The 17907-nt window shown below is 46.1% G+C and overlaps 1 protein-coding gene across 1 annotated transcript in view; it reads left to right on the forward strand.

Moving 5' to 3' along the window:
- IL17RD (interleukin 17 receptor D) overlaps positions 1 to 17907 on the forward strand; it is a 219434-nt gene that overhangs the window by 182187 nt on the left and 19340 nt on the right. The window contains exons 10-12 of the mRNA XM_078661574.1: positions 327 to 437; positions 4322 to 4506; positions 11140 to 12067. Coding sequence (XP_078517700.1) covers positions 327 to 437; positions 4322 to 4506; positions 11140 to 12067 — 1224 coding nt within the window. The remainder of the gene's footprint in view (positions 1 to 326; positions 438 to 4321; positions 4507 to 11139; positions 12068 to 17907) is intronic.

Below are 17907 nucleotides of genomic sequence, written 5' to 3' on the forward strand. Positions count from 1 at the left end.
TACCAGTTTAACTCTCAAATGTAGCAATAAGCAACAGAAAGCTGACCATTCAAGATTTTGAAAAGGGCCTTCCACCGCCCTGCAATGTATCGCTGCATTTTTTGAAACTTTTGAACAGTTTCATCTAGAAACAAAATAATTTTTTGGTTATAAGCTACATATTATGGGGCAGATGATAGATTATGGGGCTAATGCGTCAAATCTATACTTATGGGAACATCGCTGTGGCCGCACAATTGCATAATTCCAGTAGTGTTGATTAGAACTTTAATAATCTGTGATAAACCATACCTATATGTATTGCTAACTATGTTCCTTTTTGGCAGTGCATTCGCCATGGGCTGGTCCAATACGGGCGATTGCCATCACGGTGCCGCTGGTGCTAATATCCGCATTTGCAACCCTCTTCACTGTGATGTGCCGGAAAAAGCAACAAGGTATTACATATTATTTGTCTATATCTTCACTAAAGGTGCATTTAAAAAAAGGTTACAGTACAGCTGTTGGCTTTCTTGTGTAATAACCTATAGGTCAGCGTCTGTAACTGTCTTTTTTAAAAAAAAAAGTGAAGGTACATAGCGAGCTGCAGAGGTTGCCGTTCACAAGGAGTTTTTAATTGTTCTCTGCTGTAAATTTAAAGGAGATTTCTCCTGTAGTGTCCAGTGTTAGTCTGCAAGTGACAGATCCTTGCCCGATTATTACCTTATCCACTGTTTCCTTAATGACCTTTAGAACGCTCGCACGCTGGGCAGATTCCCCTGCTGTGCGAACGTTCTAAAGAAACGGGTGTGGTCATGACTAGCTCAGCTCGTCATGAGCACACGAGCACTGTGCTGCATGACGAGCTGAGCTAGTCATGAGCATGGGGGCACTGTGCGCCCCCCTCTCCCGAGCACAGCGGGGAATGTGCCCAGCAGGGAAGGGGTTAATACGCTTTCATGTAAATGTATTGTGTGTGGTTGTTATGAAAATCTTGTACTGATTTTGCCATTTTGGACCAATATTGGACAATCCCTGGCAACATAATCTTCATTGTTTTTGTGCTGGCCCCAAAGGCAAACAGATGTACTGTCAGTAACCATTGCTGAAAGTTTTGCCTACACATTTTCTTCAGTGACTATGATACTGCCATACTATCAACATTGGAAAAACCCTGTAGCTCTTATGTGATCGGTTTTTGATTTTTCTAATGAGTGATCAGTCATAGCCTTACTTGCCACAAATGAAGACATTCCTTGGAATAGGTTTTGTCACCCCTCTGTGATCTTTGCCATTGCTTTCTCTTGGGTTTCTGGTGTAGCGTTCCTAGTAGCATGTATATTTCTCTGACAAATATTTTTAGTAGCTGCTTAATGACCTTTTGAGGAAGCTAGTCAACCAAGGGGTAATTTTTTTCCACCTGAAACTTTGGTGGACCATCTACGTTCTGTAGTGCTAATAAATGCATATCAAATCGACCTACTGTAGAGCAACAGCCAGCTCTGGAAACTTTCTCCTCTAACCTTCTTCCTTGAAAATTTCCAAATGAATACTGTTCTCAAGAAGTGGAATTCATCTTGGTGAAAGCCGTCCTTGCCCACAAAATTACCGTTAGTCTTTATTCCAGTGTCACTCAGATCTTTTACTTCCCTTTAACATAGGGACTTCCCTGTCCACACTTCTTCATCCTCCTTGTTTGTCCTCTGCCTTGTTTGGGGGTGTCTTGTTTGGTTACAGTATGGCAGAATGTAGTCACCCATCCCCCTCCTTTCTATCCACTCCTTGCTGTCCTCTTGCACCCTCAAATATTTTGTTTCTTTACCCTAATTATCTACCCACACCTATACTTTACTACTTCTGTTACTTCTTATTGCCTAAAACCATACTTGTCTACACCTTGGTACCTCTACCGGTACCTTTACTCCTACATATGCCTACCTTTACTCCTACCTGTGCCTAGTTCCTCTACTCCTACTTATACTTGATCAGCTCTATACCCCGCTGTCTACAATCCAGAACCTCTACCCTTAGGTATTCCCTGGCTACCTATGCCCCTACATTTTCTACCTCTCCCTTTACCCTAGTACCTCTAGCTAAGTACCACTAACATTGCCAGGCCCTAGTGCTTCTTCCCATGCCTATACACCAGAACCTCTGCCCCATTTCTCTGTCCCTGGTTTCCTTCTGCTGTTTTCTTGTTGTTCTTTTTCTGGTCTTGTTCAATTTTCCCAAATGGTTCCAGCCAAAGGGGGTTTTCCTTGTTTTGAAAAGTTCACCAAAATTGAGTTTTAACAGCCTGGGGTCTTCAGGCTGGTGGTCTCCATATATTTTTTCCCCATAATTAGGTAGTGTTATAGAAATACTTTGACACCCTCCCGGGACAATGAGAGAAACGCACCAGACATAGCAGTGGCTCAGAAACAAAATGAAATGTATTTGTAGGTACTCGTGCTTGCTGGCCAGCATGGAAGAAGTCTGTGCCCACAATGGTGCTCGAAGTCTGCTTCTTCCCTGTGTGACTCGGTTTTGTGCCATGCAACTTCAGCAGAACTGAAAAAAAGAAAAGTTGCCAAACATGGGCAACAGATAAATGCCAGATTGGCACCATGAGAGAAATGCCATATTGCCACTGTGCCAGTTATAATACAGACGTACAGTGTAAGCAGAAATGAACAACCTGATGAGCAAATTAACATGGAACTCCGGAAAAGCAAAGTGACCTCTAAGTTGCTTCTGAACAGCTTTTGATGCTTGTCCAGGCAAGGTCAGATTCGAACTCTTTGCTGCTCAGAGCAGCTTATTACAGGGAGAATTGGGATAGTGTGGGTGGAACCAAGACCCAAGTATCAGATCGATAAAGTGCAGACATATGGATATTTATATTTTGTCCTAAAGGTAGAGCAGAAAAAACCCCTACACATTCTACTCTGAGTCTATAGAGAAGGGCTTTTGAAGGCCAGGGAATGTAGGCGCTCAGCTGTGTGACGCAATTCTTTGCTCTGTAATTATATTAGGATGGTGCTACTAGGTATGGGGATGAGCCCTATAACCCCTCAATATTGTGTGGGAAGAGGTTCTCACACTTCCAAAATGTACATCAAAGCATAGGCACACATCAGAGTAAATAAACAGTATGTATAGTCACTACACAATTTGTGCACATTCAAAACAATGATCCATGAACATATGAAGGTAATGTTGCTTTGTCTTTAATTCAGTTTTTCATCCGACCAAAACAGAACCAGCCGACACGTGTTTCGTCGCATTTGGAAATAGTTCCGAGACTTCCTCAGGGCTGAATGGAGAAGAAAAAGGTCTTTGTAATTGCTCTGCCAGTGATCCTTCCAACCCGGCTGGGCTAATTCTTTAAAGTAGTACTGGTCAATGTACGTAAACTCGTCTGTTTTTTTAAAAGTTTCCTGATGCGGGTGCCGTGAGGGTGCAAAGCGTCAGACGGTGGCTGCACTAAGCAAGGATCTGTAGCGAGTATGCTATGGACTGCCTCACGGATGATCACTGTGTTCTGGTATTGTTTTGAATGTGCACAAATTGTGTAGTGACTATACATACTGTTTATTTACTCTGATGTGTGCCTAGGCTTTGATGTACATTCTACTCTCTAGTTCCAACCATGAGCGCTGAAAATCTTTATTATTATTTTTTGTTTTGTTGTGATAATCCCTGTAAAATATATGTGGAATACTATAGCATTGTTTGTCGGGCTTATAGTTGAGACTAATAAATTTAGAGTATATATTTTTCATTCCAGCTACATAATCCAACATTCAGTACATAGAGGTATAATGTTACTAAATAAAAGGTGCCCCCCTCTTTATTAATCTTTACAGTCTCGATGACGTCTTCACATGGCATTACTCACGTTTTTACATCGATTTTAGTCTGGAAGTTCCACTGTATCATTTGCAGATTTTCAAGCTGTATATGTAATTTAATTTGCATTGCAGAAGATTTTGTTCCCCATTAACTTAGAACTCCGTTTCCTGCCGGTGAAGGTGAGTTATGTCAAGCATTACACTTATGGGTTTAATGATGTAATAACGTTGGCGATATAAACAAGTTTGCTGTAAAGGTAGCGTAACAGCCTTAATAGGGAAATTCTTCTCGGGAAAGTGACCACTCCATCTGACATCCTGTGGACAGATACTGCACAGGTCACCTGTCAGAGGTGCCAGGGTCCCCAATTTAGGTCTATACAACGGTGGCCTACACAAGGCTTAACAGTGCTGCCCACCAGCAATTTCCCGCCAAAAAAGACAGCCAATCGTGTAGCATTTCTCTACAGGAACTTGAATAGTTAATATGTTCTCCCTTTCCATTGCAGAAAACATTTATTCTCACTTGGACGAAGAGAGCTCCGAGTCCTCGGCGTACTCGGCGGCGCTGCCAGCGGAGAGGCCCCGACACCGGCCCAAGGTCTTCATTTGCTATTCCAGCCGCGACTGCCCCAAGCACGTCAACGTCATCCAGTGCTTCGCGTCCTTTCTGCAGGACTTCTGCGGCTGTGAGGTAGATGCATTATTATCGGTGTGCAGTTTGCCGCAGGGGAAAGTTTGTCCAAATCATGCTCGTACAGAAATGGCACTTAGGCTCGGGCATTTATTTTAAACCTGGTAGCAACTAAATACTGGGCTTGCAATTAAAGGCACATTTTAAATATTTTTTTTAGAAAAGTGTACCTTTGGCATGTACTAGCTTGGGTAAACGTTCCTTTCACGAAAAACAGTATACATTGAATAAAGCACTGTATAGAATACTGTTATCTTTCCAAATTATGTTTTAATGCATAGGCCTGTAAAGTTGTTTCCTCCACTGAACACTCTGAGTCAGTATAGTAATTAACATAGGTTTATTTTCATACATTTATGCATGTATTGTAGAGCTAAGGGCGCCGAGCGTCTAACTATCCCCAGCTCCGGTCGCCAACTGCCGCTCTTGTCTTTCGCGCCTCTCTCCCCTCGCCTCTGCGCATGCGCGACCTCTCCGCTCTAGTCTAGTGCGTCATCGCGTCATCGCGTATGCGCACCTAGACTAGAGCGCACACCACATATCTCCCTCCTTTAATCGAAAACATAAGCGTGTTCCCCCTTCCCACCAGGTGGGGTGTCCTTCAACTGGGAATAGTCTTGGTGGGCCACCCAGGGGGGGCAGCACCCATCTAATGTCCTTCCATATCAAAGTCTCTATAACGAGAGGGCACAATAACTGCCCTTCCACTGCGGGTGTGTCTTACCGGCATGCTCTCTGACACTTCTGTCTCTCCTCGGGACACCCCGGCTTCTCTCGCATCTGCTCTCTGTTCTGCGTTCACCTGTTCATCACGGTCCTCGGACAACCTGGCTCCCCAGGCTTCCATTTCACTGTCGACCCTTGCGCCTTCTTCATGATTATCCGTGCCTTGCTCCGAGACGGCTCTGGCCTCCTGGTCATTCCTGCTACTCTCTTCCACCTCAACCTTGGGCCAAACTAATATTTTGTTGACTCTGGCCATGCGGTCTTGCGACCAGACCTTTCCATCACTGAGGAGAGCCGCCCTCCCACGCACTTCCTTGACTTGTAGCGGCTGGCTGAACTTACTATCGCCTTTCTTTTGCAGAGTGGGAAGTTTGATCCTAACCCACTCCCCTTTTTCCAATGCCGTGTCCTTAGTGCTTCGTCGCTTGTCATAGTGGGCTGCGTAGATCCTCTGGGCCTTCTCCAGGTTGTGTTGTACCACCGCCGGGGACCACTTGCTGGTGATGGTCTTCTCCCTCCAGGCCACATTGTCCCGGGTGAAGGGATGGCGTCCCCTAAGCACTTGGAACGGACTGTACCCCACTACCGAGGGCGTTATCCGGTAAGCCCACAGCATGTTCATCACTTCCATCTCCCAGTCTTTTCCTTGCGAAATGGCCGCCTGGATGGAGCCCATGAGCACCCTGTTAAACCTTTCGACCTGGCCGTTGCAAGCCGGATGGTACACGGCCGTGTGTTTCACCTCGATCCCATTTCTCTTCATGTATCTTCCCCACTTGTCTGACACAAATTGCGGTCCATTGTCACTAAGAATGGATTTTGGTATTCCTTCTCTGAGGAACACCGAGGTTAGAAACTTGAGGATCGTCTCCGTGTCCATCGACTCTTGTAAGTCTATTTCCGGCCACTTGGAGTATTTGTCAATTATCACGCAAATGTACTTATTCACTCCTCTGCTGTCCAGCACGGGCCCCAGAATGTCAATGGCCACTTCTTCCCACGGGCCTCGTGGGGTGTCGAACTTCCCTAGAGCTGGTCTGAGTGGCCGAAGCACCTTATCCGCGCCCTGGCACTGTTCACACTCCCTCACTTGTCTCTCTATGTGATTATCCATTCCCGGCCACCAATACATCTGTTTGACCAACGCCTTGGTTTTTACGATGCCCAAATGCCCCTCATGGAGCAATTTCAGCAGTCTTGGTATCAGTGTCACTGGGGGCACCACTTTCTCTCCTCTGTACAAGAATATTCCTGAGTCACTCAGGGATAGTTCCTCCCTCATTTCATAAAATCGTCGCACACCTTCCTTGAGCTTCTTCTTGTCCGGCCAGCCCATGGTAAGATGTTTCCTAACTTCCACCTTTTCCTCATCGAGCTCATAAGCTGCCTGCCACTCTTGTGCACTGATCGACGTTTCGTGGTCCTCCATGCTGGCCACCATCTCCTCTGTGTCCTGGGCCTCACCTGGCGCCTCCTCCATAGCTGCCGCCCGGCTGAGGTAATCAGCTACTCTGTTCTGTGTTCCTGGAAGGTATTCCACATCATATGTATAGTCCAGCAACTTTAAGGTCATCTTCGCTATCCTCGGGGTGGCCGTGTCATGACCCGATGACGTCAACACCTTGATGAGTGGCTTGTGATCCGTTTGGAGCCTGAATCTTGTGCCCCATATGAACTGGCGAAACTTGCTCAGTGCCCATGTGACCGCCAGCATCTCTTTTTCGATTACGCTGTACCGTTGTTCCGTCGGGGACAGCGCCCTGGATGCAAAACAGATCGTTTCCTTGGCACCATCTTCCCTTTCTTGCGCCAAGACAGCTCCCAGGCCCTTGTCACTTGCGTCAGTTGTCACCACTGTCTTTCCGGTGGGGACATACCCTTGCAGTGGGATGGCGTGGCTGATGCAGTCTTTAATGGACTCGAATTCGGATTGGGCCTCCGCATCCCATTCGAACTTTGCATTGTTCCTGATTAGCTGTCTCATCCGGTGCGTTCTGGTGGCAAAATGTCTGACAAACCGGCTGTAATACTCGGCCATTCCGAGGAATGACCGCACTTCCTCTTTGGTAGTTGGAGCCTTGGCATCTTTTATTGCTCTCACATTTTGTTCCTTCGGTGATATGCCGTGCGTCCCTATCTCGTGCCCCAGGTAGGTCACAGAGCGGGACCCTATTCTACACTTGCTCCATTCCGCCGTCAATCCCCTGCTTTGCAGCACTCCCAGCACTCGGTGTAGCTTCCTGTCGTGTTCGCTTTTGTCGGAGCCCATCACTAATATGTCATCTTGGAAGTATTGCACTCCCGGAATGTCCTTGAACAACCTATGCATAAGTTTCTGGAACACGGCCGCAGCAGATGCCAGGCCGAACGGCATTCTCTTGAATTGATAGCATCCAAAGGGCGTTATGAAGGCTGTGTACTTCTTGCTCGATGGATGCAATTCTATCTGGTAGTACGCAGACGTCAGGTCTATGGTGGAGAAATGGTTGATCCCTTTAGTCTTCGCCAGCATCTCATCTATTCTGGGGAGCGGAAATCTCTCCACTACAAGGCTTTTGTTGAGCTCCCTTAGGTCCACACAGAGCCTGACCTTGCCGTTCGGCTTCTTAACTACCACCAAGGGCGATAGCCATTCCGCACTGTCCACTGGTTCAATGATGTCTTGCTCTTCTAACCTCATTAGTTCTTGGCGCACCGCCTCACTCGTAGACATCGGTATGTTCCGTACTTTATGCACCACTGGCACTGCTCCCTCCTTGATGACCATCTTGTGCACGAATTTGTCCAGTTTTCCAACTGTGCCCTCGAATACTTTGGAGTATGCCACCTTCCAATCCTCCTCCTTCGAGAGGGGCCATTCGTCTGTTAGCAGGATCTGTTCTTTCCCCCCAGGATTGAGGATGATACCGAGATCACCTGCATCTCTCCATCCCAGTACCGATGGGCCTTTTTCAGCTACATACAGGGTGCACGTGGCTGACCGTCCTCGGAATTCGAACTCCAAGTCCCTGCACCCAACCAGGGGGATGGTATTCTCGGTATACGAGATGGGTCTGATGTCCGGCGGCTTCAAGTCAGGACCTATGGCAGGTACGAAGTCCTCTTCCCATATCGACCTTTGTACTATGGTCCAGGGGGATCCAGAATCCACGGCCACGTGTACTTTGACACCCCCTATGAGCATGTCGGTGCGGGGTTTGTCTCTACGCTTGCCGGACACGTCCAAAACTTGGTCCTCTATGCACAGGACTAGATCATCATCATCCACTTCGTCTTCCTCACTTACGTTGGCCGCTGCTGCATCTATGCACTTAACCATGGACTTCGCCCCTTTCTTTCGGCAGACTTTTTCGAAATGGCCAGTCAACCCACAGAACGAGCACCTGGCGCGGAACGCGGGACAACGCCGGTCCTGGGCCGCGTGTGCTGCACTACCACATCTGTAGCATGCGAATTTTGATCCCTGGCCAGAGCGAGTCACCTGTTTCCCAGCTCCTCTCATATCTTTCCTCGGGTCCCCGAAGTTACTTTTGGGTTTACTGGATTGTGGTGCCTCCTCAATCTTGTTGACCATCTGTCTTGGGCCACTTTCCCTTTTCGCCGCGTCTGCACCTCTCTTCGACATTTCGGCCTTTTTGACCATCGCCACCACTTCTTTCAGGGTTGTCTCATTCATTGCCCACAGCTTGTCTTGCACCGACCTGCTGGTGGTGTGCATTACAATCTGGTCCTTAATGTACTCATCCTGCAGGTTGCCATACCTACATGTGATTGCTAGACGGCGAAGGGCTGCCACGTAATCATCAATGGACTCTCCCGCCTCCTGTTTCCGCTGCTGGAAGTTATAGCGGTCTATCGAGACGCAGACCGCTGGGCGGTAATGGCAGTCCAGGTCATCTAGCGCATTTGCAAACACATCCGTCTCCGCTGCACCCCTCTCTTTGGGTACCAGGTTCTTAAACACTCTCACCCCTTCTGGGCCTAAGTTGTGAAGCAACAGTCTCTTTTTCCTTTCCGGCGTGAACTCACTTTCGCTTTCATCACCCAGGGCCTCAATGTAATTTAGGAAATAATCTTTCCAGTCTTCCCATTTGAGTTGGGGTTCACCTGGTCTCGGTAGAAACGGAACTGGAGCCATCAGGGCCGACGCCTGATTCGCCATTCTTCCCTCACCTCTGGGTCTTTCTTCCTGGACTCTCCTTTGGTTGGGTTCACCTGACACTCCTGCGCTCCCTGATGTGTCAATTTGGCCCCTTGGGCTCCCTGGGGTTGTACTTCTCGCACTGTGCGCAGACTGTGCCTTCTCCCCCCTTTCCTCTGGCTCTGGAGAGTCTCCCTTGGTTGCCAGGATGCAGCCTGGGGGCTCCTGAAGTCTAGGGCCACACTGACCTGACTTGTGTGGCTGGTGTTCAGCTTATTGCCTTGATGCTGCGCTGCTGCCACGCCCTTTAGCTCTTCTTTGCCGGTGATTAGCCTTGCTGACTCTTGAGGATGGCTGTGGGGGTGTCTGCTGTCGTCCTTGCACCGGGTGGTGTCCAAGTCCCAGCCTCGTCGCCACTGTAAAGTTGTTTCCTCCACTGAACACTCTGAGTCAGTATAGTAATTAACATAGGTTTATTTTCATACATTTATGCATGTATTGTAGAGCTAAGGGCGCCGAGCGTCTAACTATCCCCAGCTCCGGTCGCCAACTGCCGCTCTTGTCTTTCGCGCCTCTCTCCCCTCGCCTCTGCGCATGCGCGACCTCTCCGCTCTAGTCTAGTGCGTCATCGCGTCATCGCGTATGCGCACCTAGACTAGAGCGCACACCACAAGGCCCTGAGCTGTATTGTTTGATTTCCGAAACTGTTTATACTCAGACATACTGTGTACATCTGCTTTTAAGGGCAATTTTTGTCCATGATCTAGGAAAGCTTGTAATTGTTGCTTCTATAACGCTGCCTGCGTGTTTCATGCGGATTCTTTTTTCGTGAACGTGTTTCGCAAGATGGAGACAATACATTCTACAGCGTTGTATAAATGCGGCAAGGGCGACACCTAGTGTTCAGAGAGCACTTTAGCCATTCCTACTTAGGTGCAGAAATAAGGAGCGCGTGCTATTTACTGATTTCTAAGTATTTTATTAATTTGATAAAAACAAGTACATTAGCATTTCTGCTACGAGGTTAGCCAAACTTAGTTTGTGTTGCAGTAATTACAGGTACTTTGAGATATATATATTTAGCTAATCCCCCCTGCATTGACTTGCTGGGAAATTAGGCAAAGGATGATAGAAAGAGAGAAACAGGAAAGAAAGGGGTGAAAAGAGGATACTGATGAAGTTTAACTCTGGTGATCTACCTTTGGATTTAGCTGATCTACCTTTGGATTTAGCTGTTTTCCCATTTTTGAACACTACACTTTATTCATATTTGTAAAGTATCCCTGCTAATATGGCTCCACACTTAAATAGTTTTTATTTTATTTTCAGCGGTGCTTAACCCGCCAGTAGGTGTGCCTGTTTCAGAGAGCTCAAGTGCTGGGTGTGATGGGTTAGGACAGGGCTGAGAGTCTTGTTTACACTCGTTGCCTGCCTGCTAGGTAGTCCCTCAGCTGCAAGTAAGCAGAGGGTCAGAGGTTTATTATTTTGTCGTTTGTAACACATGGTAATGCTGGCTGAGTGGCTGGGCAAAAATATAACCTCCAGAGTACCAGTTCAACCAAATGCAGAAATAAAAAACTGAAAGATGGCCTTTCACTGTGTGCAAACACGTCACCACTTTTTATTTTTTTTAGTAACATTTGATCTATCTATCTCATAGAAAGATATGCATAGATATATCATGTTCTCTGCTAACTTAACCCATCAAATGTAGAGCATATACCATTGAATAATGTATAAACCATTTTCTTGTATTCTTTTTTTAGGTCGCACTGGATATGTGGGAGCACATCAAAATCCGCAAAAGTGGCCAGAAGGACTGGTTGAAGCGTAAAATGAAAGAATGCCACTACTTCATCATCGTGTGTTCCAAAGGCATGAAGTACTTTGTGGAAAAGAGGATGAAGAAGCTGGAGAAAGGCCCAAAGAGAGAACCTGAGAAGGAAGATCTTTTTGTACATGCTATATTAATGATGACTGAGAAGCTACGCCAGATGAAGCAGAACTCAGAAGAGCTTTGCAGGTTTATTTCAGTGTACTTTGATTACTCCTGCGAGAGCGACATTCCGGGTGTCCTGGATATGACTACCAAGTTCAAGCTTATGGATCATCTGCCTCAGCTCTACTCTCGTCTACACTCCAAGGACCAGAGTTTGCAGGACCCCGAGCAGTTTCCTGCCAACATAAGCAAGAGAAACTACTTTAGGAGCAAGTCTGGCCGCGCCCTTTATGTTGCAATCTGCAACATGCACCAGTATATCGACCAAGAGCCTGACTGGTTTGAAAAGCAATTGACCCCAGTATCTTCTTCGCCACCTCTTCCTTCACACGAGCCCGTGATGGTAAAGTTTGACTCTGGCCTGGTTTTAAATGATGTAACAAGCCAACATTTACCCGAAGGTGATTCAGATGGCGTTGTGGTCAATGCTATTAATTCAAACTCGCGATCTTTAATTCAACACTTAAACATGAGTGAATGTGATTCGCAGGACATGGGAGCGGAAGGTGTGCTGCTTCAGCCTTTGTTGCATGTGGTGAAAGTGACCAATCCACCAGATATGCCTCGAGATTCAGGAATATACGATTCTTCTGTTCCGTCATCAGAAATTTCCCTTCCCTTAATGGAAGGGCTTTTGCTAGACCATATAGAAACTTCCTCGATCACGGAGAGCGTCTCCTCATCCTCTGGATTAGGTAAAGTATGATTGTTTTTTTCTTTATGCAGCCGTTGTCCTATTTTTGCATCCATGGCACTGTATGGCAGTTAATATAGTGTGAGCACTTTGTGGCTGGCCAGTAATAAGAAAAATGCATAATTCATGGTGTTGCTGCATTTACGCTTGTGTTGCATAAGCAGCTTTACAGCGTTTTTGCTTTATTTTTCTGTGCATGTGGTACTCCGTGGGAGGCTGCCCCTGTGCCAAGACCCAGGGGGCTGCACCCTGTGTGGCATGGTGGGGGCAAGGGTGGTCTACCTATAATCCGTGGGTGGGCGTGATACCTTGTGCTGTAGGTGCCCCATGTGCACATGCAGTTTTAAGAGGTGCAGAGGAACAGTTTACTGGAATGTAGAGTCTGCACGGGCTCAGTGCGAACAATTGTCAAGGTTGCAGGAATGTACCACGTGCAATGGGAATGGTTCACTGGGGTGGGGGGTCACCAACCCTTCTTTGGAGCACAGTCCAAAGGGGTGTAGGAATCCAAGTTCTAGTTGATTTGTGAAATGTTCCGGATTTTGGGGTAGAGGGGCTGGGTGGGGCATATTGCTCATTGGGTCTACCAAAGCCTGCAAACTGTGACATGCTTTGCAGTGTAAACTGTCCGGGTCTGGCAACTGGTGGAGAGTAGCTTTGATGGCGACCAAAGCTCAGCAGAGGATAGCAGGCAGCAGCGACCCTTTTGTAGTAACTCGCAAATAAAAATGATATGGCATGAACCAGCACTAGCCTTTGCTATTCCTAGCCTGATATGTGAAGACTGAAGTTGAGAGTTCAACACAGGGTGGATGGGTGAGGAATTGACAACCCGGAATCCATGCTCTTTCTACTGCGATGTCAACTGTGCGCTATATGCTAGGTGCTCTGTGGATCATTGCATACAACTGGTGCTTTTCATACTGGTTCCAATGTGGATTCCTGAAATGGGGCTTTACATGCCTGGGCCCTATGAGTGTCTTGAAAGGCAATAGCACTTTACATGGTGGACACTGCGGATTTTGCAGCTTGAAATCTAGATTCACCTGCTGTCTGGAAATCTATGTTCTTTTTTACTTGGCGTTAATTTGGGTGGAGTCGTATGACTCTCTCCGACTTTGACTGTAGACCCACAATGCCCCCAAATATGGCTTGCATCTTAGAATATGGTGCAGTCTGTGTTGGGCAGAAAAAGCAGGCCGTATCCATGGTAGAGATTACCTTCAATGAGGGAGAGGACATATCAATGGAGCCTGGGGGTGTGCGGGGGGGGGGAGCAGCCACACAAGCTAAATGACTGCATTTCAAACACGGCACACACTCCAGAAAGATCACAGAGGGTGCACACAGTTCCTCCAACATTCTACACTAGTAGGAGGCAGACTAAAGAATTTCCACCAAAAATGGAAAGAAATCACTTTTGACAAATGGATTTCAAACATAATACAATACGGTTACTGCATAGAACTAGTCAAAACATCTCCAAACAGAAGGCAAAAGATGAAAATACTTTCCAAAGGGGAGAGGAGTTGGCCTAACGGCTTGGGTGGTCGACCTCGAATCTGGGGACTTGGGTTCGAGGCTCGGCAACGATGCTGAACATCCTGTCATTCTGGGCATATCACTTAAGCTCCCTGTGCATAACAAAAAAAATAATGTGTCCTCATGTAAACGCAACGGTGCTATGTAAAGCGCTCTGATACCCGATACCTTCGGGTCAAGTTCGCGCTATATAAAACTCTGTTAAAAAAAAAAAAAGGGAGAAACTACTCTGTTACTGCAAGAAGTACAGGAACTACAAGCAAAAGAATCAATAGAACATGTATCTCACAAAGAAAGAAACAAGGGAAATTACTCTACGTGCTTCCTAATCCCAAAGATAGACGGAACATACATCCTATCGTAGATCTCAGATTCCTCAACAAGTCAGAAAAATGCAAAGATTCAAGATGACGACCCTGCAAGAGGTAATACCCCATAGACAAGGGAGACTACATGGCTACCATAGATTTAAAGGATGCTGATCTGCACATCCCAATGAACAACTGACACAAAAGGTTACTTAGATTTGTAATCCACGATATACACTACCAATTCAAAGTGCTAGCTTTCGGTCTAAAGTCAGCACCAAGAGTGTTCACAAAGTGTCTAGCAACAGTAGCTGCACACTTAAGAAGACAGGGAATGCATGTATACCCGTACCTAGACGACTGGTTAGTAAGGGCAAACTCGTGCGAAGTCTGCGAACAGCACATACACCAGGTAATAGATACACTAATCCACCTTGGTTTTTCAATACACTGGGACAAATCTTCGCCGGAACAAGACAAAAGGTTCTTAGAAGCAAGAATAGATACAGTAGTGGGGAAAGTATTCCCAAGCGAGAAACGAGCAATAGCCTTATTGAAGGAGACACAGCTATACACTGGAAGGGGCAAGCTGACAGTGAGGACAATGGGGAAGTTACTAGAGATGATGGCTTCATGCATTCACTTAATTCCAAACATCCGCCTACACATGAGACCATTCCAGGAATGGCTTCCAGCACAATGGTCACAAGCAACGGATGTTGGGAGGATCTAGTGGTTGTCACACAAAAAATATAGGAAGAAATATCATGGTGAAACAAAGGGGACATATCCCAAGGGAGTCTCTTCAAGCAACCAACTCCAACAGTGACACTAACAACAGATGCCTCACAAATCGAGAGGGGAGCTCACATGGACAACCTCAAAGTGAGGGGACTGTGGACACAGCAGGAAGCTGTACAGCACATCAGCATCCGAGAGTTAAAGACCGTGTTCCTTCCCTTAAAAGCCTTTCAGAAAGAGTTGCACGGGAACACAACTCTAATACAACCACATGTTTTACATAAACAAACAAAGGGAACACATTCTGTAACACTTTCGACTCTAGCTCAGCAACTCTGGACGTGGGCGATTTACGGAACATAAACTTAATAGCAATCCACCTGCCAGGCAAGGACAGTGTAGAGGCTTACAGACTGAGCAGAGAAGCTTTGTCATCCCACGAGTGGGAGATGAATCAATACGAACTCAACAACATTTTTCGCAAATGGGGAACTCCAGAGTTCGACCTCTGTGCAGCACCCCAAAATGTAAAATGCCAACAATTTGCGTCCAGGCAACCTTGCAATCAGTTCCTAGGGAATGCGCTATGGATAAACTGGTCAGGGAGATTTGCTTACGCTTTTCCCTCGAAACCACTACTCCACAAAGTAATCAACAAGTGCAAGATCAGCCACATGATAATGGTTCTTATTGCCCCACAATGGGCGAGGAAAACATGGTTCTCAGAGATAATGGGATAATTTACAAATTGCCAAACAGACAAGACTTATTAACCATGCAAGAAGGAAGAGTCCTCCACCCAGATCCAGAAAGCCTGAGTCTGGCAGCATGGCTCTGAGGGCATAGAATTTGCGCACCTAAAGCTACCAGAAAGTACTATGGCAGTCCTAAGGGAAGCAAGAAAGCTGGCCACTAGAAAATGCTAACAGCAAAATGGAAAAGATACTCTCTATGGTGCCTCGGAGAAGGTCTTTCCCAAAATATCACGCAAGCAAAACAGTTCTAAGGTACTTAACACATCTAATGCAGAATAAACTAACCTATGTATCACTGAAAGTTGACTTACCAGCAATTATAGCATATACAAGAGGACTCACAGGGAATATTCTTCACTTCTCACATGGTTAATAGTTTTCTGGAAGGGGCAAAAAGAATTGCCCCACTAAACACAGTGCCAGCACCCACATGGAATCTAAATGTAGTACTTGCTCAGCTGATGAAGGCACCATTTGAACCACTACGCAAGGCAACGCCACAAATGCTCACACTGAAGACCGCCTTTTAACGGCAATAACGTCACTACGTAGAGTTAATGAGTTGCAAACACTAACATTACAGGAACCCTACTTCCAAATACATAATGACAGAATTGTCATGAGAACAGAGCCACATTTCATGCCAAAGGTGGTATCAAAATTCCACGTAAACCAATCCATTCCAATTTTCTTCCAAAAGCCAAAAACACAAGCAGAGAAAGCATTGCACACTCTTGACGCTAGAAGAGCAGTCCTGTAAAAACATTGAAAAAACAAAGGAATACAGAAAGACAAAGCAATTCTTTGCATCTTTTTCTAACAGTTTTCTTGGCAGACCAGCAACTAAGAACACAATTGCAAGATGGATTGCACAAGCCATACAATTATGGCACAAACATGCTGGACAAACATTACAAGGAACCCCGCGGGCTCCCTCAACAAAAAAGAAAGGGGCAACAATCTACTTTCTTGCCAATACTCCAATTCAGGAAATTAGCATGGCAACAACATGGCCTTCAGTGCACACGTTCACAAAACAGTACAGTGTGGACATTCAAATGAATAAGAATGCACAAGTAGGACAAAAAGTCGTGCAACATCTTTTCACAAACCAACGCTCATCTTCCACCCAGCCACACCAAAACTAGCAAACTGCTACAAAATCTATGCACAGCATGTGAATCCAGAAAAGATTCACTCTTCAAAATGTGTAGTTTCTTACCTGTCCGCGTAGTTTTGCAGCTTGAAGAATTTTCTGTATTCACTAGAGAACCCGCCCTCCTCCACCAAGAAAGAGGAGACAAGAAAAAGGGGAAAAAAAAAGATTCTGAAGATGGCGACTAAAGGTGGGAGCTTCCAGAAGAAGCACACCTGTGTCACAGGACGACACCAAATGGTGGGATGGCGACACCCACTAACAACAAGCATTAGAAATGCAATCGGGCTCGGATTTATTTGAGTTTGAGCTAATGGCATTGTAAATGCCAATGTATTGTTGCTATGTGTTATGGAGTGTGTTCATGTGGTGTGTACTGCCAGTGATCTCCTTGTGAGTGTGAGAATATTGCACCGTTACTGCCTGTGATGTCCTTCTTGTGAGTGTGAGAAGCTTGCACCTCTGCTGCCTGTGGTCTCCTTGTGAGTGTAAGAAGCTTGCACTGCTGCTGCCTGTGATGTCGTTCTTGTGAGTGGGAGAAGATTGCACCTCAGCTGCCTGTGGTCTCCTTGTGAGTGTAAGAAGCTTGCACAGCTGCTGCCTGTGATGTCCTACTCACTACTCTACTTTACTCACTACTCTACTCACTACTCTGCACTCACTACTCACTACTCTACTCACTACTCTACTCACTACTCTACTCACTACTCTACTCACTACTCTACTCACTACTCTGCACTCACTACTCACTACTCTACTCACTACTCTACTCACTACTCTACTCACTACTCTACTCACTTCTCTGCACTCACTACTCACTACTCTACTCACTACTCTACTCACTACTCTGCACTCACTACTCTGCACTCACTACTCTACTCACTACTCTACTCACTACTCTACTCACTACTCACTACTCACTACTCTACTCACTACTCACTACTCTGCACTCACTACTCTACTCACTACTCACTACTCTCCACTCACTACTCTACTCACTACTCACTACTCACTACTCTACTTTCTACTCACTACTCTGCACTCACTACTCACTACTCTACTCACTACTCTACTCACTACTCGCCACTCACTACTCACTACTCTACTCACTACTCTACTCACTACTCTACTCACTACTCACTACTCTACTCACTACTCTGCACTCACTACTCTACTCACTACTCACTACTCTACTCACTACTCTACTTTCTACTCACTACTCTACTCACTACTCTACTCACTACTCACTACTCTACTCACTACTCACTACTCTGCACTCACTACTCTACTCACTACTCTACTCACTACTCTACTTTCTACTCACTACTCTACTCACTAC

This window comes from Lissotriton helveticus, chromosome 9 (genome assembly GCF_964261635.1).
Source record: "Lissotriton helveticus chromosome 9, aLisHel1.1, whole genome shotgun sequence".
NCBI classification, from domain to species: Eukaryota; Metazoa; Chordata; class Amphibia; order Caudata; family Salamandridae; genus Lissotriton; species Lissotriton helveticus.